Source organism: Pteronotus mesoamericanus, unplaced genomic scaffold (genome assembly GCF_021234165.1).
Source record: "Pteronotus mesoamericanus isolate MK-2021 breed Mesoamerican mustached bat unplaced genomic scaffold, CSHL_Meso_final contig_82, whole genome shotgun sequence".
NCBI classification, from domain to species: domain Eukaryota; kingdom Metazoa; phylum Chordata; class Mammalia; order Chiroptera; family Mormoopidae; genus Pteronotus; species Pteronotus mesoamericanus.
The window spans coordinates 5,028,388-5,054,234 of NW_026555265.1; the positions used below are offsets into that span (position 1 = coordinate 5,028,388).

General features: G+C 35.7%; 1 protein-coding gene and 1 pseudogene across 5 annotated transcripts in view; one reads left to right on the plus strand and one right to left on the minus strand.

Moving 5' to 3' along the window:
* IL1RAP (interleukin 1 receptor accessory protein) overlaps window positions 1-25,847 on the plus strand; it is a 149,924-nt gene that overhangs the window by 115,756 nt on the left and 8,321 nt on the right. For 4 of the 5 annotated variants that reach the window (XM_054585125.1, XM_054585126.1, XM_054585124.1 and 1 more), the window contains 6 exons: window positions 4,060-4,225; window positions 6,198-6,269; window positions 8,276-8,402; window positions 11,027-11,175; window positions 22,641-22,790; window positions 23,964-24,107. In XM_054585125.1, the coding sequence (XP_054441100.1) occupies window positions 4,060-4,225; window positions 6,198-6,269; window positions 8,276-8,402; window positions 11,027-11,175; window positions 22,641-22,790; window positions 23,964-24,107 (808 nt within the window). Of the gene's footprint in view, window positions 1-4,059; window positions 4,226-6,197; window positions 6,270-8,275; window positions 8,403-11,026; window positions 12,014-22,640; window positions 22,791-23,963; window positions 24,108-25,847 lie in introns of those variants that run through there. The other variant, XM_054585128.1, reaches the window with a different exon arrangement.
* LOC129079778 (histone-binding protein RBBP4-like) lies at window positions 14,522-15,746 on the minus strand (annotated as a pseudogene).

Here is a 25,847-nt window from a genome sequence, read left to right on the forward strand (position 1 = left end):
ACCCATATCCCACAACTCAACACATGATGTATTTCTTCTCAGGGATCTCAAAGTCTTCTTGTCTGCTGTTCTTTACCTATATGTCATGGTAGGTTGCCATGGCTACCACTATGAGATTGAAAAGTTGCTCTCTTATTTAACTTCTCTCTTTTGAATTCAGAATGAGGAACTAATGGATCAACTAAATGGATGATTTGTCTTCTAGTCAGACAAATGTTTGCTTCATAGTGGAAATCCACTTACTGTTAACCTATTTCTTATATTTGGAAATGCATGTTTTTATTCCTTGGTTATCTAGGTCTATAGATTTTTATCTATATTTACTAATTAAACATATATCCTTTTTGTAAAAATGTTTTGGAAATCTAGAGATAGTTGCACATATTGAAAAGTAAAAATCTCCCCTTAAGCAAATAGCTTTGGAGGACTAACATCTGAAAAAAAATTAATATTATTGTTCAACAAACATAAAACCTACTTTATAAGTATAACATAATTGGAAATATTTTGCATAGACCTATGAGTCTTGGCCTTTTCAAAATCATGAATAAGGGCAGATAGCAAGAGAGATTGAAAGACACAAGCAATAATTAAAAGTCCAGAAGCATCCATCATATCGTGAATGCTTTTTTTTTTTTCCTGGATTCCTTATATTGATTTTGAAATTATAAGAAAACCTGAAGGCTTTATTTTCAGGTATAGCTTATTATGTTTAAAATGTTCTTTTTGTCTCAGGTATATGTGTCGAGGTGTCTAGAGAGGTATCTGCCTATGAGAAACAGGGAGCTCATCATACACTACAGTTAGTGGATTAACAATTCTCTGAAGTCACTCCACCACACACCAGCATGCTTAGAATGTAAAATATTCCCTTTATTTCCTCTGCGTGTATGCTGTATAGGTCTAATAGCTTTGAAATGGATGCTTTTATTTCTTTCGGTTAAAATTAGTGAAGTTCACAATGTTGAATGATTAGCATTTTCTTAATAGCGGATTAAACCCCAAAATTTACCAATGCTTCTGTGACATATTCCTCAATTTGAAATAGTTTTCTAAACAATGTAGCTCTCTGAGAAACCTGCCCCTGACCTACATTTTTATCCCACCTTGTGGAAAGAAGAGAAAATCCCAAGAGAAAGCAAATTTGCACCACTAACACGTATACCCTGTGAATACCCTGTGGATAGCATATCCAGATCAAATTTCAAATTCTCCCTCATGGGTTTGGAATAAGATTAAGAGAAAGGGGGAGTTAAGAAGAGGTCAACACATACCTATTTTTATACCCTTTCCTTTACTGTTTAATGTGTCTAATTTAATTCCTCTGTTAATGAAAAGTTCATAAGGGCTGACACATTGTTTTATCCCATGCTGTGTTCTCAGGACCTCAAACAGTTCCTGGAACATGGTTTAGTGATTAATACGCAAGGGTGAATGAATGAATGAAAATATTTTGAGTTTGAGTCAGAAATACAATTTTCTATTTGTAGCACCTACTATAAATCCTAAAATGATGTGTTTTAAATTTTATATAAATGCTAGTTGGCAAGTAAGAAAAGGTCCTTTTAGTATATTCTTAGGAAGTACTTTTAAACAAGTTCACTACTACTACCTAAATTTTCATCCTGAAATGTAAGCTTTTGCAGTTCACCACTAACTGCAGGAACCAGGCACAGAGAAGTGGTAGAACCTCATTACACTATTAGCACTGAAGGTGGCCCCAGGTTGACATATGTGCAAGACTACAGTGTTGGGTAAGGAGACAGTGTCAGGTGGGATTAAAAGCAAGGGCCTTTTCTACAGCCAAGTAGCATTGCATTGTGTAGATATCCCATAGTTATTTTATCCACTCATCTTCTTATGGACACTTGGGCTGCTTCCATGTCTTGGTAATTGTAAATAACGCTGCAAAGAAGAAAATTTTATTCTTTGCGACAGCATGGATGGACCTGGAGAACATTATAGTAAATGAAATAAGCCAGTCAGAGAGAGCAAATGCCATATGATTCTACACATATGTGGAGTCTCATGGAGAAACTGAACTAACAAGCAAAATAGAGTCAGACTCAGAGAGCAGGCTGACAGCTCTGGGAGGAGGGGCACAGTTAGGGGCTGGAGGAATGAGAAAAGAAGAAAAAGGACTCATGGACAACAGTGTGGTGACTGTGGTGGGGAGGGGGGCATAGAGGAATAAATAAATGGAAAATTGAATAAAAAATAAATTTAAAAAATAAAGAACAGCAGGATGTACTGAGGGAAAAAAGAAAACAAAAAAACAAGGGTCTCAAAACAGCTAGATTCAGTTTCAAATTCCAGCTCTTGCACTGCCTCGCTCTTTGACAATAGCAATTATTTAACCTAGAAAGGCTTTTGTATCCTCATCTATAAAATGGTCATAAGAGCATTCCCAACTTGCTAAGTTTGGAATAAGGATCAGATGAGATGATGTGGCATGTGTAAGTGCATGTCTCAGAATAGTTTTTTCCAGCCTTAAATAACTTCTGAGCAGAGGTGCTTATTCTTAGGTAAGAAGCTAGTTAAAGACTTTTATTCAGCTATCTGGAAAACTAAGTTTTAGGTGTGCACTGTGTTATCTGGAATATCTCTTTATTTGTTCATCTCTTTTCCTTTCCACTTGTAAAACTAGAGCATATTTAGTGTGATCTGTCTCTTATCAGGGATTTAAGAACAGCTAAACTAACAAATGAGAGAAGAAAATATCTTTGAACTGTTTAAATGGAAGGTGCCACAAAACTCAAATAGACTTCTACAGACAGTCTAAACTTGATTTAAGCCAAATCTGATATAAATCCATTATGAGTACAGGCGTTTGTGGTCTTACACTTTGTGATCTCCTAAGAGTATTGAAATCTATGGTTGGCGTGACAAGGGTCTAGAAGCACTTTTATCAAAACAGGATAAATTGTATTCAGAAAGTAACTGAGCATTAACTTCTTTGTGATAATCATCTCCATGAATGAAATGTTTAGTGCTGTTCTTAAAAGACATACTTCCTGTTACAAAGAATTACAAAATGTGCCACTTAGTGTAGCTGTCATATTTCAAAATACATTCTCCAAGAATTGAAGTAAGAAAAGCTTAAGTATACAAGAATTAAAGTTAAATATGTAAACACAGGAAATTGAAAGTACAAGGCGGTAATAGATTCACAGAATTTTAAAGGCCTAAAGGAAGTTAGAGATACCTAATCCTTTTCATAATAGATTAATTTTTTGATTTTTAAAAGAAAACAAACATAAAATGTTTCTAAAAGTAATCATTCAACATATGTTTGGTCACTAATGATTGCACCATTTCCTTTCTCTAAAACAATAAGAAAAAAAAATAACAGTATAACCAGTTGGTAGGGCTGAGAGATTCAAACAGGATTCTAGTTATATTGAATAAGCTACTTTAATCACAAAATTTTTAAAATATTAAAATGCGAGTTGGAGCAGAAATAAATTCGACTCTTGGTAGGACTCAAAAAAATGTTTTATTTTTAGATTCTGGACTCTGTGATAGCCAATCGTAACACACAGAATAAGTCAAAGAAAAATTCCAAAAAGTTTTGAAGTGACTGATAATAGTGATTCAACAGAGATCAAGAATGCCAAAATCAGACATCTAAATTGGGTCAAGCATAATGACTAGATCCTTCAATTAATAATAACAGTGAAGAAATGCAGAAAAATGAAATATATATATTTTTTAAATAGTAGAGCAAACAATTGTTTAAGTTGCCGTAGTTTTTTTTTCAATACTTTAACCTTCCTTCACTGTTAATGTGAATTTAAATACTGGATCCTGAGACCGGAAGCTTGTGCTCTTGAAATTATATCACAGTTCAGAACTTTAATTTTCTTTTGTAGAAAAGATAACAAAACTTAAAGCATTCACATTTTGCAGAAACATTGTCAAATACTTGAGCAAAATAGTTTTGTAAAAGGTGCATCCAGTGCAGATTTTCATATATTATGTACAGAATTTGATGTGTGCATGTGCTTGTGTATTTTCTGTGCATGTATCTAAATAGAAAACATCTTTTGTTTTTTCTAGGACTGTCAAAAAGTAGAAAACTTTAATAACGTGGTTCCTAACAACATAAGCTTGAGTTTTTTCATAGCCTTGGTTTCAAATAATGGGAATTACACGTGTGTTGTCACATATCCAGAAAATGGGCGTGAGTTCCGTCTCACCAGGACCCTGACTGTGAAGGTGGTAGGTAAGCATGATTTGCAGTAAGTGCACACAACAAAAATGCAATCATCTTGTTTTGTCTTTTAATAATTTATTACAAACAAGTGTGCAAAATCTTTAAGAAAAAAAGCTTACAGTTTTTGGTTATTGCACTATGCCCAGAGCCTCCAGCATCTCCACGTGCGTAGTGGGCAGTCAGTGACTGTCGGTCTATTGAATGAGTATGCGAATAAGCGATGTAAAGGCAGCTTGAGGAGCAAAAAAGAGTTACAGACAGATCTGTGCTCAAATTATACTGCTGCCATTAATGAGCAAATGATTTTGATCTAAGTCTCAGTCTCCTTATCTGTGTACTCTGTGACTTAGACTATATAATATTCAAAATAGCTGAGAATATTAGAAATAATATACATATTGCCAATGTATCTCCAGGCAAGCAGTGGATACTCAATGAATAGTAGTTAATATTACTGTCCAAAAAGTGCTTCACCCAAATGATGCAAACTATGTATGGCTATATACTGCTGTTGCAGTTAATGCTGAAGGTATTTGCCATGGCAGGGTTCAAGCATTGGTTTGCACTGAGAGGAGACGGGGAAAGAAACAGGGGAAGTGGAAGGGACAATGTGTCATGATCGTGGTATTTAGAGGAGAACCCTAAAACCCACTGTGCCTACGGCATTAAAATGATAGTGTATCAAAGTGAGATTTTGTCAAACTCCCTCTTTTTTTTAAATAAAGGCAACTTATTAGCATCTTTTAAAAATATCTGTAAATCATTTGTATAAGGTTTTTATACTTTTTTTGTTAAAAAAAAAGTTGAAATCCTATCTTTTAATAGATGGAAACATTGAGGCCCCAAGACAGAAAGTAACCTGTTTAATCAGAGACATTCAATGTGTTAGTAGAAGTGATTCCAAATACCAGGTTTCTGACTTTTTGTTCAAGACTTTTTCTACCACTCTGACACCAGACTCAGCACATGAATTTCCTTAAAAAGAGCTTTAATATAGTGCAAATAAATTCAAATAGAACACTTTCGTAATCACTTTTCCTCTTTCTCTGCTTACTTTCTGAATAGTGTTGAGTTGGGGACTAATTCAGAAGAAAAATCAGACTAAATTTAGAACCAAATATGAATGGACTTTAAAAGTCAAATGAATAATCAATCTAACCTTATCTTCATCTTGGCGTTGGTTCCTACTATATATATTTAAATGCAGTGGATGCTTCAATATGCATTACTTATTTTAATCCTCATAATGAACCTGTAAGATGAGTTTAATTACTCTCATTTTACAGTTGAGGAAAATTAGATTTTTAAAGATTTAGTAAAAAAATCAGAGTTGTATGGCTAGTATATGGCCAAGTCAGAATTAGAACACTCTGATCATTGAATATTTGAAGATTATACCATTAAATAATGCAATATGAAGAACCTTTAGTATATTTTTCATACAATTTTGGAATATAGAATGTTATAAAGAGCATCAGTTCTGTGAATGAACCTTCAACTCATAACTAAACATCAGGCATACTTATGTGCTATTCTTACAATTGTGATTTTGACTTTTCCACCTACTTAGTCATTCACTTAATATTTATTTAATTAGGTCTTATACTATAGACACTCTGGGAATGCTGGGGAGAAATATATAGAAAATAAATAATTATGTAAGACGTGAGAGCAATTAATTATGATACAGTATAAGAAATCTAGCTCCTGTAAGCTTTGGAGAGCAAAAACACTAGTTAAACATTCTATTCTGAAATATGGAGGATAATCAATATATTATGTTTGTTTCGTTGCTTGTTTTATATGACTGAAATATTATAGTTGACCAAATATTGGACTTTGAGCCTTTTCAAGAAGAAGTGACAAAGTATGCCAGGAAGTTGGGAAAAGCTTCACAGAAGAGAAAGTTTTTGAAATGGGTTAAAAGAGATAAAGGCTGCATGATTTAATATCATATTCATTGTTCTTTATGCTCTCATAGGCTCTCCAAAATATGCATCGCTCCCACAGATCCATTCACCCAATGATCTTGTGGTCTACGAGAAAGAACCAGGTAATTGTAGCTGTGCCTCTGAATTTCAGTTAGATTCCCTTAATCATAAGGAATAAAATGCCACAGAAGTTCTCACAAAAGGATAGAGGGCTATTGTTAAAAACAAAAACAAACAAACACATTGAACCTGATGCTGTCAGAAAGCAAGGCTGCTCTGGGTTTAAGCCACCTCCTAGATCCCTTGAGGACCTCAGGGGTTCTCTGCTCTGTCCCAGCAGTTCCTGCTCCCTTCTTGCTTTGCTAGTGGGTCTCCTCTCCTGATTGGAGATTTCTTTTTGTTGCAAACTGTAGCTGGCACAGGGCTTTGGTTTGCCAAGGCTGCAACATGAGCACAAGGCATCCTTCAAGCTTCTGTTCCACTACAGAGGGGCAGGGTTGGAGCTTGGAGTCAGGACGGTGAATATAATAGGTAGCAACTGATACAACTAATATACCCTGATTCAGAACATTATAAAATGTTTGCTGTGGCTGGGTCTCTTTTTTTAGTTTGCATAATTTTTCATTAGAGAGAAGAACCACTTGCAACTAATCAAATAAGGTAAATTTTATTATTCCTCTGACTCATAGCCCCAACAATTAAGCTGAAAACTGAAAAATTTAACATTTTCTGTATTGTATCTTTTACCAAAAAAAATTACTGCAAACCCAATGAGAGCTATGAAAGAACACCTGTTTAAAAGGTGCTAAAGGTAATAGAGACAGTGATCAACATAGGTAGAGAACAACACCCCCCACACATAAAAATTAAGATACGATTTCAAAGAGTGATCTCCCTTGTAAAAACACAAAGAACACACTTAAAAGGGTCTGTCAACCCCAAACAGGCCAAATTTTCTTGAATTAGTAGTGGCTGTATATAGTAATATAAACATTATTCCAGTTATCAGGTTAAACTTAATCATCCAGATATGTCTCCTCTACTTACCACATTCCAGTTACAAAAGCCTGCCTGCGGCCCTGCTCACTTTACCTTCCTATACATTAGTATAGAAAACGGGAGAGGGTGGGGAAGCGAACCATGCATGGGACGAGAGGACAGTGTCAGCACTAAGCGAGACAACCTGAGTTCAAATTGGAATGACATTACAATTCATCATGTCAACCTGGACACCATTTGAGATTGAAAGCAGTCGATATTAATAACTATCTAGGAAAGCAAGCCTAAAACAGAACTGCCCTGGGCAACCAGAAGAGAAGAAGGTCATTCTAGGTCAAATTCTGGTCTCATTAACAGTTTGATCTAAGAATAGCATTTCACATCTCTACACTTCCGTTTTCACTAGTGTAAAAATGAATTTTAAAAGTGTGTCATAGTATTTTGTTAAAATTAAATTAGAACGTTCATAAGTATAAATACTTAGTACAGTAAATTATACAAAATTCTGGGAGTGTGCTGCCATTGTTTTTGCTGTTATTATTACTACAACTACTATTTTCTGCCTAGAAATCCCCCAACCTCATATTCTATCTCGAAAGATAACATAGATTTCTCTTTGTAAATTGTCTTTAAACTTATTGACTGCACCCTGGTGTCTGGAGCACCTGCAGAAGAGGTCTGTGTAGCTGGTCCTCTCGGCAATGGCACTGTCTTGTTTGTTGGGGCCAAAGGCCACAAATCGGGGGAGCCATTTTTTAGTCATCTTTCTTTCTTTCTTTTTTTTTCCTGAGGGAAATAACAAAGAAGAAGAGTCAATGGAGGTTAGGGCTAAAAATGACATTGTCAGGACCTTTTTAAACACATACTGTCATTTGAAAACACACATAGATTGTTTTAAAAGATGATCATTTTAGTAATTTTATATAAAGATTCTGTTTTTCCCTTCTGGTTTGTTTGGTTTGCAGTAAAGTGTGGTGCATTACCTTATGGTAGCCTGCTAGAAAATTAGTAAGAAGATTTTTAGGTATATTTAACATTAATAGCTTATGATTAGTCACAGAGTAGAGCCAATATAGTCATGTTAAGTTTACAAACTAATGGGTTAACTCTTTTTTTTTTTTTTTTTCAGGAGAGGAGCTTCTCATTCCCTGTAAAGTCTTTTTTACTTTCCTGAAGGACTCTAACAATGAAGTTTGGTGGACCATTGATGGAAAGAAGCCAGAGGACACCACTATTGACCTAACTGTTAGTGAAAGGTATTATTGATGCAGGCAAGGGGGTGACTGACCCTGTCCCTCAATCTAAGACACTCTGGTGTATACGAATCAATCAGAATAAAAGTTCTTATTTTTGCCTATCATTAACACAAATCAGCAAGGTTTTCAAGTTTCTATTGGCCACATCCCAAAGAAGGATTGCTGATTACTGACTTTGCAGTCTGAGGCAGATGACATCTAATTATCACACATTTATGATAGCTGCTTATAAATAGATGGAATGTATATCCGACATGAATGAGAAGGCCACAGTATGTGGTTATGGAGAGATAACCATACAGTGGCCCTGTTCTTTTTCTCAAGTCCGGAGTTGGGGCCTATAAATATTTGTGCCTCAGATAATTGTGTTAGTTTCTTATTTTATAGTAAACATGTATTTTTCTCTTCTTCCTTTCTTAATTCACATAACATATATGTCACATTTATAATTGATAATGATTTTTTTCATATTGACTAAATACATTCATGTTCTCTAAATTTATTTTTTAAATGAATAGAGTAGTAATATATATCTCCATTTTTTTAAAGATTTTATTTATTTATTTTTAGAGAGAGGAGAATGGAGGGAGAAAGAGAGGAATAGAAACATTGACGTGAGAGAGGAACATTGATTGGCTGCCCCTCTTACGCCTCCAAATGGGAACCTGGCCCACAGATCAGACATGTGCCCTGACCAGGCATCTAACTGGCGACACTCACTTTGTGGAACATCACCAAACCAACTGAGACACAGTGGTCAGAGCTATACCTCATTCTTTAAATAACAAGCTGGGTCTATTTATTTCAAAATACACATGACTTTGTTTAAGGGGTTAGGTTGGCAAGGAGGAAAATACAGGTCTTAAAGATAAAAATTCCTCCATAAATGAAGCATACAACTACTCGAATTGGTTCGCTGCAACAATGAGTAAAAAGTAGCAGTGGCCAACTGCAGGACAAAGTAGTTCTAAGATCTTAAGCCTTCTCACTAATGTGTAAATAGACCTTAGGCTACTAACACTTTTGGAATTCAAAAGATATTTCTTTCCTAGTAGTAAATTCAGACTTTGTGCAGATATTATAAAATGTTTTCTTTGTATCAGGTACTATGCCTGATACTTAGTTGCTGCATATATTTTATAGGAGTAACCCATGTTAGAGCAGAAATTTCAATACTCTAATCTGACGCGTGCAGTGGCTGGGAAGTATTACATGTTGCGGGAAGACTGAGTTGGGGATTCTAGTCAGTTTTAGGGATTAGGTAATGCTTCTCAGACCTCAGAGTACCTAAATAAAAATTTGAAAAAGTGAGTAGAAATAAACTAGGTAAGAAAATCAAAAGAATGTTCCTGGTAAAAGGAACATCGTGTGCAAAGGGCTGGAGGTGAGAGAAGCAGAAGTACGGAGAAGCGTGCTGAGACTGGAGCCGTTTTTGCAGAAGGAAGTGATGAAAGACCTGGCTGGAGACGCAGAGGGAGACTTACTGATCATTTTAGGAATCCTGAGAATTGTGCTTCTTATCATTATAATGAATGGATGGAAAATCATGAAAGACATGGTACTGCTCCTCACTGCTGTTGAAACACAGCTTACTGTTCCCAGTTGAACAGTACAGTTAAACTTAGGCTGCGCTTGGCACAGCCCTTAACCAAGTTCTCATGACAGACAGTAAGCATTTGCAGAAGGGGGACCGGGTATCAGTCAGCTGTAACAGATATACATATATGCACACACATGCATACATATATGTTTATAGATAAACAGATATATATATAATATATAATATATATAAAATATATATAATATTTTTTTTCTTTTTGGACTAAAGTAGTTTAAAGGGAAATCTTGATCTTGGACCCAGAGCATTTAATTTCTGACTGCTAGGATTTAGATATATTTATTTTCACAAAGTTTACGTACTTTGAGAAGTTTCTTCTTATATGTTTGGATTTTACATGAAAATTTAGTATTTTGATTGAAATGGTCTACTTGCATTCAAAATTCAAGGTTTGGAAATCCCTAAAATGCATCAACTGTTAAGGAGGGATATTAATAGCCTATATGAATAATATGAACATTTATTAAATATTTTTCTAATACACATCAAGGTACTCCATCCTCAGAATTCTTGAGTAAATTTATACATGTAATGCATTGTTTAGGCATTGCCACTTTCCCCTTTTTCAGATGAGGCTTTCAAAACTTGGAAAGATTAGTTACTATGCTGAAAGAACACAGCCAGTAAGTGGCAGAGCCTGGATCAAAACTCAAATGGATCTGACCTCAGAAGCTTCTCTCTAAACCAATACAGCATCCTGCCTCAGAAGTTTGAGGAAAGGAGACATTTTGCTTTGAAGAGAGTTAGAGAGAAGAATATCTATAGTATGATGTCAACACCAGGATTTGATCCAGGTATTGGGATTTTATACAGTACAGATGGTAAAGAATAGTGTTAGACTCTAGAAGCTACTCTCCTTTTGTAACCATTGGATTACAGGGCAACACAGATTATCACCATTCTATCTGCCCCAGCCTAGGGTCTCTCTGGTTGCTTGACTGAGTCACGCACAGTACATGGTCCTTGAGCCTCACTAATGTTCTCGTTTTCTTTCCCCTATTTCTAGTGTAACTAAGACTAAAATAGAAGATGAAACAAGAACTCAGATTCTAAGCATCGAGAAAGTTACTGCTGATGATCTCAAACGCAACTATGTCTGTCATGCTAAAAATACGAAAGGGGAGGCTCACCAGCAAGCCAAGGTGAAACAGAAAGGTAACGGATGCATGCACCAGGCGTGCCAGTCTGGGAAAGCCAGCGTTACATGGTGGTGATGAAGAAAAAGAGGAATGGGGAACGTGGGTTCCAGCACTTACCACAACATTTACCACATAGTAATGAAACAAAGTTGAATCAAAAATCTTGAGGGAAAGCTTCCATCTATGCAGATAGACTAAAAATAGTTACAGTAATTAGTGCCTAAATGTGGCTAAAAAATCCATGATGATAACGAGGCATAATTTCATATCTATATCGTCATGAACATGAAAAATACAGAAAATATTTAAAGCTACCAAAGATATAATAAAACAGAGTTACACATTGTTAGTGAATTGTAAAAAGCCTTTTAGAAATCATTGCTGGCAGAGTTCAAGTCATAAAAATGATCATACCATATGACTTAATATTTTTGGAATTTTTCCTGAATAAATAACAGAAAGAAGATTATGCACCCACCCCTATTCTTAGCATTATCTATAATAATGAACCATTATAAATAGCAACCATCTAATTGTATGCAAGTTAAGCATGATGTAAAAAATTTACTCTCAAAAAATATTTTAAAAATGATCACTTAAAAAAATGCAAACTCCCAGTTATAAAATAAATAAGTCATGGGGATGAAATGTGCAGCATGGTGACTAGAGTTTAAAAAAATAAAAATAAAAAGATCACTTTAAACACTACGTATCAACATTTAAGCAAGTTTATAATATACCATTAGCCACAGTTGCTAAAACAAAAATTATTTGAACTGTGATTTAAAATGATGTAAAATAATTTCTGTGTTGATATTGCTATACTTTTATAAAATAAATGAAAAGTATGTGGCTTTCTTGTGTGAGCTGTTGTTCCTGAAACAGATCATGTCTAAAATTATTTTTGGTCCTCTCAGAATATCAGATAATTAATTCCTTCAAGAATGTTTTCCAGTAACCTGGAGAAAGATAATGATGATTTATCATGCATGAAGTCAAGCCATTCAGAATTATTTTGGATCTGGATGTAAGATAGTGCCTACGATATTTATATCAAAAGTTTTTTTAAAGCTAATTCATAACTGCTACATTTTTCAAAGGGATTTAAACCTCTTTAAAAGCTGATGAAAAAACATTTTTGCCTTAACATTTTTATTACAATTTAGGAAGTAAAGAGCAAAGGCCGAAAGTGTATGTGCCTATTAGGAAGCCTTATTAGATTGTTTCTGGATAGTTAATTGCCTCTGTTCCTTCAGAAGTCAATGTAAAGAGAAAATACTCAACTACATGTTATAAGACAGCATTTCCCAAAGTTTATTCCTAAGAACACTGCTAAGACTACATTCAGGTGACTATGTTCAAATCTTTGTTTTTATGCGTTCCAACTCTTGGAAGAGACACTTTGTCTCTCCGAGCTTCAATTTCTTTATATTTAAAGTAGGAAAAACAGCCCTGGCCAGTGCGGCTCAGTTGATTGAAGCATTGTCCCATACACCAAGAGATTGTAGGTTCAATCCCTGGTCAGAGCACATATAGGAGGCAACCAATCAATGTTTCTCTCTCTCTCTCCCTTCCTCTCTCTAAAATCAATAAAAATATTTAAAGTAGGCAAAATAATATCACTCCCTAATAAGATTGTTTTAAAATACTCAGCACAGTTATTGGCATATATACATATATATTAAATGCATAATAAATCTTAGCCCTTATTATTTCCACAAGATTTTCATAGGTGTTATTTGACAAAGGCTTGTATAGTCAAGTAAGCATCATTAAAGTCTAGGTTAAATAAAATCAGTCACATTACTTTAGTTCAGGGGCCCTTAGCATCTTTAGCATATTAATATTTGGTATGAATATCTGCAGGGGGTTGGAATACAGTAGGCAGGAGTTTTTCAAGTATATTGGACTCCAAATTTCCTTAGTATGGAACATTTTGTGGGACTTGTCTTCAGAAGCACATGTTTTGGGAAACAATTATGGAGGCTAACATAAATTAATAACAACATCAGGTGGAAAATACCAATGCAATCAATTAAACTAATATTGAATCTAGGAGTAATGCAGAAGTCTATCCACCAGAGCAAGTTGAGTAGCTCCCCTCTCATAGAAGGACTTGCTCTGGATTGTTTAGCATGAATGGCATCAGGAATCTGAACAGATTTTCTATTGTCATTGATTTTCAAAATTACATAATGGTATCTTTTGAGGGGGTTTTTTTTTTTTTTTGTATATGTCTTATTTAAGGTTTTTTAAACTTCTTAGTTTGGTCAGTTTATTTTTTAATTTAATTTGTAACAAAAATTAGGCATCATTTTTTCAAATATGTTTTGCTCATTCTTTTATTCATTTATTCTTCCCTTTCCTTCTAGTATTCCAATTAAATTTAGGGTAGAGTGCTTGATGTTGTACCACAGTTCACTGAGGTTCTCATTATTTTTATTTCATCTTTTTCCCCCCCTCTGTGTTTCATTTAGGGTGGTGTCTAGTGTTCACTGTTTATTTCTTTGTTTATGTCCAATCTGCAGCATTTTTAATTTGAACATTTTATTTTTCAACTTTTAAATTTCCATTTCTTTATCAAAATATCAATATTGATATTTCCTATTTGCTCTTATAATACTCATGGTCTCTTTTAAAAAACATAAACAAGCATATTTATAATACTCATTGTATTTTTTTTATTTTTTATGTGGAAAAGCAATTTATTCCAGTATAAGCACTTATACTGCTAATCATGGAGAATAACAGGCTGGCTGGTGAAACAGTTCACCCAAAACAGAGAGAGCACCAAACTAGTCATCAAGGACTAACTCTTGGAAAGAAAAAGCAACTTATAACAATTCAGTCTTCTCAACGGACAGCCTACCTGTCAGGTGAAAACATATTTGGTAGCTCCAAGTTTTAAGAAAAAAATTACAGAAAGAAAAGAAATAATATGAAAACAGCTCAATAAATACATTAACAAGCAAGAATATATGGGGAAAGTGGCTCAGACACCGGCTTCACTTGGTTCTATTCCTTACTTACTGCTGGCCTTTAGTTAAGTGAGTCTGAATAACTTGGGGATATAGCATAAGAAGAAAAAATAAAATAACTACACATAACATTCCCTTTTTCAGTGGCTACTTTAGATTGTTACTAAAAAATTGCTGAAGAAAATTTAAATATAAGTCTGTGCCTTTGCTGACAAGCCCTCCAGTTAATATTTAGCAAATGCCCTCTGTTTAGGGTAATGCCACTCTTGATGGAACTTATTATAGAGGGAAAAAATGAACAAAATCTATGTCTCAAAACCAGTGTTAAGTCAAAATCAGGGCTGAGACAGGAAAAAAGAGGAGTCTCAGGAAGTGCAGACGTGTCTAAAACCCCTGTCCTTCCGTATCCATGCTTCCTTCAGTCTCTTCATCATTATCAATGTTCTCTACCACCTGCCACACTTGCATGAAATTGTCTTCTGACACGGAGCAGAGCATCCGAAGTTCATTGGGACTCCAGAAGAAATCAGGTATCTCAGCAGTGTGACCACCATGAAGAAGCAACTGCAGTGGCCCATTTTCTGCATCTTCCAGAGATTGTTCCTCTCCAGTTTTACTTAAATCCCATACCCTCAGTCTGAGATTAGTACCACTGAAAGCCAAAATAGTTTCATTGGGAGGCGACCACTGAACCTGGAATATGTCATCCTTATGTGATTCAAAAGAATGCAACTTAAGTTTCAGATTTTTCAGATCCCACAGGGCAACAGTCTTATCAGCTGTCTCTGTGGCAAAGAAAGGCAGATCACTTCAGCAGTGTGAGCATCGACTAAGTGGCTTGGTTTGAAAGTTTCATTTGCATGAGTATCCCAGATTATAAGTTTCTGGTCACCAGCAACTGACCGACACATCGACTCATGGTGCAGATGCCAAGGATGAATTTTCTACTACTGCTGTATGTCCTGTGAATATGGCCTTAGCAGCCACAATTTTTCCATCTTTTGGAACAACACTGAGATCCTGTAGGCAGATGGTGTGGTCACCTGAAGCACTAAGTACCCACTGAGATTTGGGTTTCAGGAAAACCCATAACCTTCCTTCTGGTGTCCACAGAGACCCAAATCTGGATTGCACTCTCCAGAAGGATCTGGTTTAGAGAGCTGTTTTCTATAGTCAAAAACAAGAACATCCCTGGATGAGATGTTGTAATGATGCAAGTGTTCCAGGCATACAGCATTCCCTTTTATTTCTCCTTCATGGTTGACCTTGATTTCTATTTCAATTTGTTCCACTAACAGAGCCCAAACCTCTAAATTCTCCTCTCTCACTTTTGTAATGCAAAGCGTCAAATTGAGCATCCTTGTTAGGGAGCTACACACTGGCTATCACAAGGTTATTATGTTCATCTGATGTGTGTGTCCCCAGGACAAGTCAGTGAATGCTAAGTCTTTTCCTTCCAGCCTGGTTATAGCTGGAAGCCACTGTGCAGTTAGGCTGGGCCACTCCAGAGTATTGGTCATCACCAAATCATAAAGAAAAGGGGTGTTCTTTACCACTTTTTGTATATTGTGTTGATTGCATGTTCTTCTACTGCATCGTCAAAGGCTGCTTCCTGTTGGTGGTGGTGGACAGGCAAGCCAGTGCGATCCCGGGTGTAGCATTGCAGGAGGACGGGGGCGCTGCAAGCACTCACTCTCTGGGCTAGGCCTCTGCTGTTACACAGCATGCATTTCAAAGCATTTATCTTCTAATTTCATCATCATTGTCAACTCTGTTTTTATTAGCAAACTTTTTCTCATTGTGGGTCTTTTTTTTTTTTTTTGGCTTTTATGTCTGCCTACTTTTTTTTTTTCAATCTGTGTTGGACATTATGCATAATATATTATTGAGTGTCTGAATTTTGTGAGTGTTAAGTTTGCTTCTGGCAGTTAGTTAATTTACTTACATAGCAGCTTGTTTTGGGTTTCTTTTGGAAGCATTTTGCTTATCATTGCAAGTGTAGGCCTAAAATAGCCTCCTCTCTGAAGCAGAACAGGACCTAATTCCAAGACATTAGCCAAATCGAGGTTTTTATGGAATACTTGAGAAGCTAAGTTTATTCACTCCAAGCAGTCTTAACTCCAATGTGTCCCATCCCTGTATGTACTCTTAGAACTGTTCAGTTCCCAGCTCTCTAGTAGTTATTTCCTCCCTGGTCATTTTTCTTTCACTGTAACTATTCTGTGCCTGGCCTTGTGAAGGTGTCATCCTTAGTATGCAAAGCTTTGTAGCCTTCCAAACACTTGCAGCTTTCTAACGCTCCGTTTCTACAATTGTCTTTTCTTCAGTACTTAGGCCTGTATGTTCAATAGTCCTTAATTCCACTTTCTGTCTCCTTAGCTCAGAGTGACTATTGTACTTTTGGTTTCCCCATTTTTGTGCTGCTGTCCCAAAAGTGCCTTCAGGCAATTAGCCAGGGTGATTGTGGGGCTTACCTTTTTTGTGCCCTTTCTCTTGCAGATCACACTCTTGCACTACCAGTTATTTTAGATGAAATGAAGAGAAGGCGACTCCAGTATCAATCACTTCTTTAAGGCAAGAAACTGAGGTCCAAAAAGGGCAAGTTTTAATACACTATGATAGCAAACCCGGTCTGCAGGTCGATTTAGTGATAGGGTTTTGGGTTACTATCATTTAAAAAAAGCATTTTCTTTGTGATTCAGGAAAATGTCATCACCACAGCTCTAAAAATTATTGAGAAGGCCCAACAATTTAGCAAAGAATATGGAGGGAGCACTTGGAAGTCCAGGCACCTGGCATTTTGGTTGGGAGACTCAATGGGACCTCAAGGTTCCAACTGTAACACTGAAGATGATGAGAATAACTGAGGTTTCTAAGAAGAAGCAAGTGGGTAGACCCATACCTAGAAATGGGGAAAAAGACTAGAGGAAAGATATTGGACTGCTTTCACCAAGGGTAGTTAGCTAAAAATTTGGGCTTTGAAGCTGGTTATTATTGTAGAAATGCAAAAGGGATGGAGGGGGATTCTGGTTCAGGGAGGAGCAGCAGAGCAAATTGTTATGTCTGGCTACATCTTGAAGCAGATTATCAGTGAAGTTAAAAAGAGAAGCAGTTTCGGAATCCAATCTAATCAAAATGCATTGCTCCTTCCTGTTTGAAAACCCTTTGGTCTGGAATTGCATCAGAGTGAAATCTTTATGCTAAAACATAGGACTGTTCTAGCTGGGACAAACAGAAAATGTGGGCTGAGGGTCACCCTATCCCTGCAAGCCAGCAAACTTAGAACACTTTCTGCATGTGATTTAAGTCACTTAGTAATTTAGGCTTGTAGATTATTTAAAGAGTTCAGTTAGTTAAATAGCATTAGGAACTTCCTGTTATCGTCAAGATGGCCCCACGAAATACAATCTGTAAATATGACACATGTAACTGTATGACACAAAACAAAATTAAAAAGCCCCACTAGAAATAAAATAGGCAGTAGTAAAATGAATGTGGCAGAGGGAAATTTATGAGGGTAATTGATCTCTCGATCATTAAGCAAGATATCTATTAATATTTGTTAACAATCCATTTCAGGTCATTGCACCCACTGACCTCTTTTTTTCCCCACCCTGTTATAACATGTCTACCCAGAGGGAGCCAGAATAACTGAGCAAACAGTGAAAAACTACCCAGTGTGCTGTTAACATGACCTGTGCTCAGAAATGCCAAGGACACAGCAATTTTCATTCCAGCTACCCAAATTGAACGTAGTAAATTATCAACAACTGCACTGACATAGTGTCTGGCTATTTATAATGGAATTTTTGTTTGTTTGTTTGCTTGCTTGTTTTTGGAGGTGTTTTTTTTTTTTAAGCACCATTATTCATGGAGCAAGTACAAAAGTACTTGATAATAATTCTGCACTGTTGAATCTCAGGCTATATCTGCGGCAGGATTAGTATCCTGAGTGTAGGAAAATGAACTCAGAACTATGATTTGCCCTTTAATTAGAGAACTTCAGGCTGAGCTCCAGGTTGTTCACCATTTTCCCCTTAGGATAGATACCAATTTTAAAAGGAAATTTTTCACTTGTATATGACCACTAATTAAACTTCATGGTAATGTTGTGCAAAGATCTCTGAATCCTGCATCAGGGAGTCTCAATAATTTAAGCTATGAACAAAATTTTACTATGCCTTGTCTCAGCAAACACCACTACAATGTTCAGGTGCTCAAAGATATCTAATCTCACTGCCCTACTTAGTATACCTCTCCTGCGCAACTCCACCTCTCAGTCACTTCTACCACATTACCCTGGCTTATTTTCTTCATAGCACTGATCACTATCTAAATTCACTGCCCTATATATATTTATTTGTTTTCTGCATCAGAACATTAGCCCTACGAGGACAGAGACCCTTTCTTTCTTACCTACCATTGTAACTCCAATAGCTTCTAGCAAGTAGTAGATATCAAAAAGTAATTGTCAAGTCTAATGCATAATTTAAGCCACCATTCTTCTGATCCAGTAGATACTCTGTTCTTTCTTCAAAGTCCTAGGCTTCATTATTACAAGCTTATAAAGCAGCCAAGGGAAGTTGCTGGTACATAGTATAGTATTAGTTTTTTTTTAAATATCCAAGAAGTGGCCCTGGCTGGGTAGCTCAATTGATTGGAGCATCATGATGATACACAACATTGTGGGTTCGATCCCTAGTCAGGGCACATACAAGAATCAACCAATGAATGCATAAATGGGTGGAACAACAAAATGATGTTTTTCTCTTTCTCTTGAACTCTCACTTGTTCTCTCTCCCTCAAATTCAATAAATAAAATAAAATTAAAAATATCCCAGAATTATATCCAGGGTTATATCTGGAAATAAACATTCAGATCCTAGGTGTTCTAGGAATAGGATACATGAAGAAGGCATAGATTCTACCTAGAAGACTCTAAACGTAGCTTAGTGGGAACTGAGAAAGTGGAAAAGCAAGCTTGTACACAAAGTACAATGTAATAAAATTTGCCAGTACCTGGTATTCCAAGTCAGTCTTTGGAATATAAATCCTAGAACTATAGAGCTAAGAGATAACTTTCAGGGCCATACACACTGAGCATTTGATGATGTCCACTGTTTCTGTCCCATGAAAACAAAATTTTGAGGCCCATTTCCAAGTATAACAGAAAGGAAATTAAATTTCTTCCATATGTCATTGAAAAAAAAGGACAAAATTAAAACTAATGGAATAAAATACCTAGGAATAAACCTAACCAAGAATGTAAAAGACCTGTTTTAAGAACATTTTAAGACACTGAAGAAAGAAATAGAAGATACAAATAAGATGAAGTTGAAACACATACCATGTTCATGGATAGGAAGAATTAACATACTACCCAAAGCAATCTACATATTCAACACAATACTATCAAGATTCCAAAGACATATTTCAGAAAACTAGAACAAATATTTCAAAAATTTATGTGGAACTACAAAAGGCTCCAAATAGCAACAGTAGCCCTGAGGAAAAAAAACAAAATTGGAAGAATTGCACTATCTAATATGAAACTAAACAATAAGGCCATACTAATCAAAACAGCATGGTACTGGCATAAAAACAGGCTATAGGTCAATGGGACAGAATAGAGAGCTCAGAAATTTATCCACACCTTTAAGTCAATTAATACCCTACAGAGGAACCAAACACATACAATGGTATAAAAATAATTTATTCAATAAATGGTGCTGGGAATGTTGGACAGATCTATGCACAAAAATGAAACTAGACCACATCCTTACACCACACACAAGAATAAATTCGAAATGGATTAAAGACCTAAATGTTAGACCCAAAACCATAAAAATCATAGAAGAAAACAAAGGCAGCAAAAATCTCAGGCATTGCTTGGAGAAATTTTCTATCAGATATATCTTCCCAGGCAAGGGAAACAAGAGAAAAGAAAAACAAATGGGACTACATCAAACTAAAAAGGAAAACATCAGAAAATAAGTAAATAAAAAGACAACCCACAGAATGGAAGAACATATTCACCAATACATCAGATAAGGGGTTAATATCTGAAATTTATAAAGAACCTATTAAACTCAACACCATGGGAAGAGAGAATTAAAAGTAGAAGGTGGAGGATGGGTAGGGCAGGGGAGAGAGATGGGGGAAAATGGGGACAACTGTGATTAACAAAATAAAAAAGTTCAATAATTAAAATAAAAATCTGGATGCACCAAATAAAATACCACCAGAAATTTAAAAATAAATAAAAAAATAAAAATAAAAACACCTCAGTTAAAAATTGGGCAAAGGAACTGAATAGACACGATGCCAAAGAGGACATACAGATGGCCAATAGACTTATAAAAAGATGTGCAATGTCATTAATCATCAGAGAAATACAAATTTTAACCACAGTGAGATGTCATCTCACACCTGTCAGAATGGCTATCATCAATAAATTAATAAACAACAAGTGCTGGTGAGGATGTAGAGAAAGGGGGACCCTCTGCATTACTGTGGGAATGTAGGTTGGTATAGCCACTGTAGAAAGCAGTATGGAAATACCTGAAAAATATTAAAAATGGATCTGCCTTTTGACCCAGCAATCCTATTTCTGGGAATATATCCGATGGAACCCAGAACACTAATTTTGAAGAACATAAGCACACCTATGTTCATTGCAGCATTATTTACAATTGCCAAGATATGGAAATAACCAAAGTGTCCATTAATAAATAAGTGAATAAAACAACTATGGGATGTTTACATAATGGAATACTACTCGACCATAAAAAAGAAAAAAAGCTTTACCCTTTGCAATAGCATGGAGGGACCTGGAGAATATTATGCGAAGTGAAATAAGCCAGTCAGAAAGAGACAAATACCATATGATTTCACTCATATGTGGAAGCTAATGAACAAACTGAACTAACAAGCAAAATTGAAACAGACTCATAGATGGAAAATAGGATGACAGCTAAGAGGAGTAGGGCAGGAGGTAGAGGGGTTGAACAAAAAGGAAAAAGGACTCATGGACATGGGTAATAGTGTGGTGATTGTTGGTGGGGAAGGGTGTATAGGGGACTAAATGGTAATGGAAAAAATACAATAAAATTTTTTTAAAAGACTAATGGAAGAAGGCAAATAAAGACTTTGCTCCATTTAAGGACCTAAAAAGACACTTCTCCAAGGAGGACATACGGGGGGCCCAGAGACATAGGAAAGGATGCTCAGCATCACTAGTCATCAGAAAGATGCATATTAAAACCACAATGAGATACCACTTCACACAGGTCAGAATGGCCATCATAAATAAATCAAAAAACAGCAAGTGCTAGCAAGGCTGTGGAGAAAAGGGAACACTAGTGCACTGTTGGTGGGAATGCAGACTGGTGCAGCCACTGTGGAAAACATATGGAATTTTTCATAAAACTAAAGATGGAACTGCCTTTGACCTGGCAATTCCACTGCTGGGTTTATACTCTAAGAATCCTGAAACACCAATTCAAAAGAACCTATGCACCCCAATGTTGATAGCAGCACAACTTACAACAGCCAAGTGCTGGAAGTAACCTAAGTGCCCATTAGTGAATGAGTGGATCAAAAAACCATGGTACATTTACACAATGAAATACTATGTAGCAGAAGGAAAAAGGGAGCTCATACCCTTCTTGACAGCATGGATGAAACTGGAGAGCATTATGCTAAATGACATAAGCCAGTTGGTGAAAGACAAATACCATATGATCTCACCTATAAGTGGAACCTAATCAACATAACAAACAAGTGAGCAAAAAAGAGCCAGAGACATGGAAATAAAAAACAAACCGACAGTAATCAAAGGGGAGGAACGAGGGATCACAGGGGAAGAAAAGGGATGAGTCCAGCCGAGGAACACGTATAAAGGATCTATGGACAAAAACAACATGGGGATGCAAAGTGGAAGGTGGGGGGGTGGAAAGTGAGGGGTGGGTAGGGCGGGGAAGAGTAATGGGGGAAAAATGGGGACAACTATAATTGAACAATAAAAAATAAAAATAATAAAAAAATGATTTTACTCCATTTAACTGCTCCAACAATTAAAATTCTACCAAAATCATGGGCTTATTTAGGTAGTAGTAAGGATTCTATCCCAAGAAAAGGACAAACAGAGAATGGAATTACACTTTTCAAAAATATTTTTGAGGAGAGCCAGGAAGCAGATTGTAAATTGAATTAGATAACCTTCTAAGCCCTTCACAATGCTAAGATTCTGTTTTAATTTGTATATCAACAAAGTCTATTCAGATCATTTAATAGTTAAAAATGCCTCCGGTGCCAGTTACTGGAAACCAAAAGATAAATATTACATGTCTAGTATTAAAACATAGCCTTAACTCCTACCATATTACCTCTGCTGGTTCACACGTATACATCACGTCACGACTCAGCTGCTTGGTGTTTGCAGGATGATGGGCCATTCTGGTCACCACATGGAAATCAATTGTTTCTTTGTGGTTTACTGCAGTGGTAGCTCCAAGATACACAGTGGAGCTGGCGTGTGGTTTTGGGGTCACAGTCCTGCTGGTGGTGATTCTCATTGTTGTTTACCATGTTTACTGGCTGGAGATGGTCCTATTTTACCGAGCACATTTTGGAACAGACGAAACCGTTCTAGGTGAGTAATGGAAGTTTGATGTAAATCTCCTCTATTGTCACCTTTAGAAAACATTTTAGCTCAATAAAATGTAGATTTATTGGAAGATTTAATTAGGCTACCTTTTGTTTTAGCACTTACTATTGAAAATATGTCTAACACATTATTTTCAATATGGGATTTAATCCAGATGGCATTGTCCAAAAAGAAAGTAAAAAATTTTATAATATATCTTTTTAACTTAATATGTTAAAATGTTAACATTTTAGCTTGTAATTAATATTAAGTCAATCAAGATATTTTAATCTTATTTTTGGTATTAAAACTCTTCAAAATTCAGTATGTATTGTCCTTACAGCATATGTCAGTTCAGACTAGCTGCATTCCAAGTGCTCAATAGCCACTCTATGGACTCAGGGTGACCCATATACAGAAGCATTAGAATCACATAGGAATTTATTAAAAGCAGAATCTTAAGCCAAACCCTTATTTTGAATTAGAATAGTATTTAAACAATATTTCTAAGTTGTTCATGTACTCATTAAAGTTTAAGAAGCTTGGTTCTTGTGTGTAATTTCCTAGTGACAAGAATGGAACACTTAAATAAATAGATTCTTAGACCTGTCACATAAAGATTCTCATTCATTAGGTATGTGGAAGAGACGCAAAGAACCCATGTTTTTAATGAGAGGTGATTTTAATAATTAGGCAACTTTGGGAAAGGTTGGTTTATTGACTATAAATATGTTTTTAATTATAGCTATTTTCAGATATAAACTAGACTATCTCTAAAAGGTTTGTTCATTTATAATTGTAATATATTAGTGAGTGACATAATAAGACAGTAGAAATATCCTGCATGGTATTAATTACCAGCACCTATTATTGATTATTTGCTTCCTGATTCTGTTAATCCACAGTCAAATAAACCAAACCTCTCTTGTTTCTACCATAGAAACTGAACTCAGTGAGATGAGAGTAGAAGACACATCAAATAAAATTTGCAATTACACCTTGAAATAGTCATTGTGCCAGAAGACCTGTCTCAAGTGGGAAACCACACTGAAATCTGTCAGATAATTCATACATAAAAAAATGAGAATGTCTAATTTAAAATTTTTACTTTAAGAAAAATATGCAATACTATTGAGAAACTTTCCTAACTTTTATTGGATCTGTGTTCCTTTTCTCTAGATGGGAAGGAATATGATATTTATGTATCCTATGCAAGGAATGCTGAAGAAGAAGAATTTGTATTACTGACCCTCCGTGGAGTTTTGGAGAATGAATTTGGATACAAGCTTTGCATCTTTGACCGAGACAGTCTGCCTGGGGGAAGTAGGTATTTCAGACGAGTACAAGCAACGTTACCTTGAAAGGCAAAAGGGATCATTAGCTTTGGATCATGGATGAAAATCATGGTACAGCTCTATGTTGGTGTCTTTGGACTTTTGATGTCCAATTATCTGATGTAATAGACAAGGACTCTCTAGTAATAAAAATACACTGTAAGATGTAGACTGTTTAAATACAGTTGATAGTAGGAAATAGTTTCCCTTGTAAGCTTTAAAAACTCAATGTCAGAAAAATTTGGATACACAGTGGATTAGAACTCTATAAAATGTCATAGCATTAAACATCCTTTTTACTCACATATAGATTTTTAGAAGGTTTAGCTCATCTACATTAATTTGCCAAGAATTTTTTCTACATAGACTGAATTTAAGCAAAACATTTTTACAAAGACAGAGGTTTACTCAATTTTACTAAAAATGAGTTGCTGAAGACAGTACATGGAGTTTTTTTTAAATTACTCACTAATAATAATTAGAATATTTCCCTTTGGCATTTGCTAATTTCCTTTTCCTCACTTTTTTTCCTAGCAAATTAACGCCACTCAATTTCTTCTTTCTCTTAGGTCAGTTTCTTCCTTTCCAACGGCATACATGTTTGAGATATAGTTTTAAATTTTACAAAGTCCAGTGTATTCTATTGAATAATAGGTTAAAAAGAAAGAAGCTAGAATTGCTGAATGTTTTAACATAAAAGTACATCTCTAATTTTCAGGTCCACACTGTAACATACAAAGCGATGGCCCAATCGAATCTGTTTTATAAATACATGGTAGCATTCCTACACTCACTGTTAATCTTCATACTTTTGAAATGCATGTGATGTCTCTAACCTTCAGCACAACAAACTAATTTTCTTCCCCTAAAATACTGTTTGCATTAATCACTAATCACTTAACATGTTTTTTTTTTTTTTAAATACTATACGGATCATTGTAAATAGCCGAAATTGAATTCTAATCCAGAATAGATTTAATTGTTTATTCTAATGTTGAATTAGCTGGATCACTTATCTCCCCAATCATCACCTAAGAGTCTCTCTTGCTTATGTTCTGCAGTGGATATCCCCTTCAGTAGAATTTTGCCAGGAAATGATGACTTGATTATGTACTTAAAGGATACATTCCACTCATTTTAAGACTTAAAATCCTAAATTATTTATTCACCATTTGTTCATTTATGCAGCTATTCAACAAATCTTTATCTAGTGTATGGAAATTATACAAAGATTTACAGCATAACAGCATGTAAGACCCTCCAATAGGGGCTGATAGTTCTTTGAAGAATTCAAGTTCCACATAATTACTCTTGCATCCTGCTTTGATGTTTGATCCTTGAGTTCTCCCTGCTCTTCTTCCTGGGTCCTCTTTGCCGCTGGGTCTCTTTCTATGCTTACACACAGTCAGCTTCCAACAACATTTCTTGGAATAGATAATTACTTGTTGCTGGATTCTGCTCCAGGCTGCACACACTTATTTTAATTGCAAGTGTTCCCCCACTGCCTCTGTATCTGTGAAGTTTAAGGAGCAAAACGATGGCTTAGGCAAGTATGGTAAGTAACGAAATAGCTTCACACAACACTATTTCCTGGATTTGGCTCCTATCTGAACCTCTCAATAAAGGCTTAAACAGTCTCTGATAAGCAACCTAGAGATGGATTATTCCCAAGAATTTTCTGACAGGAACTAATCAAAGCCCTTGACAACAGAATGAAATTAAGGTGCAT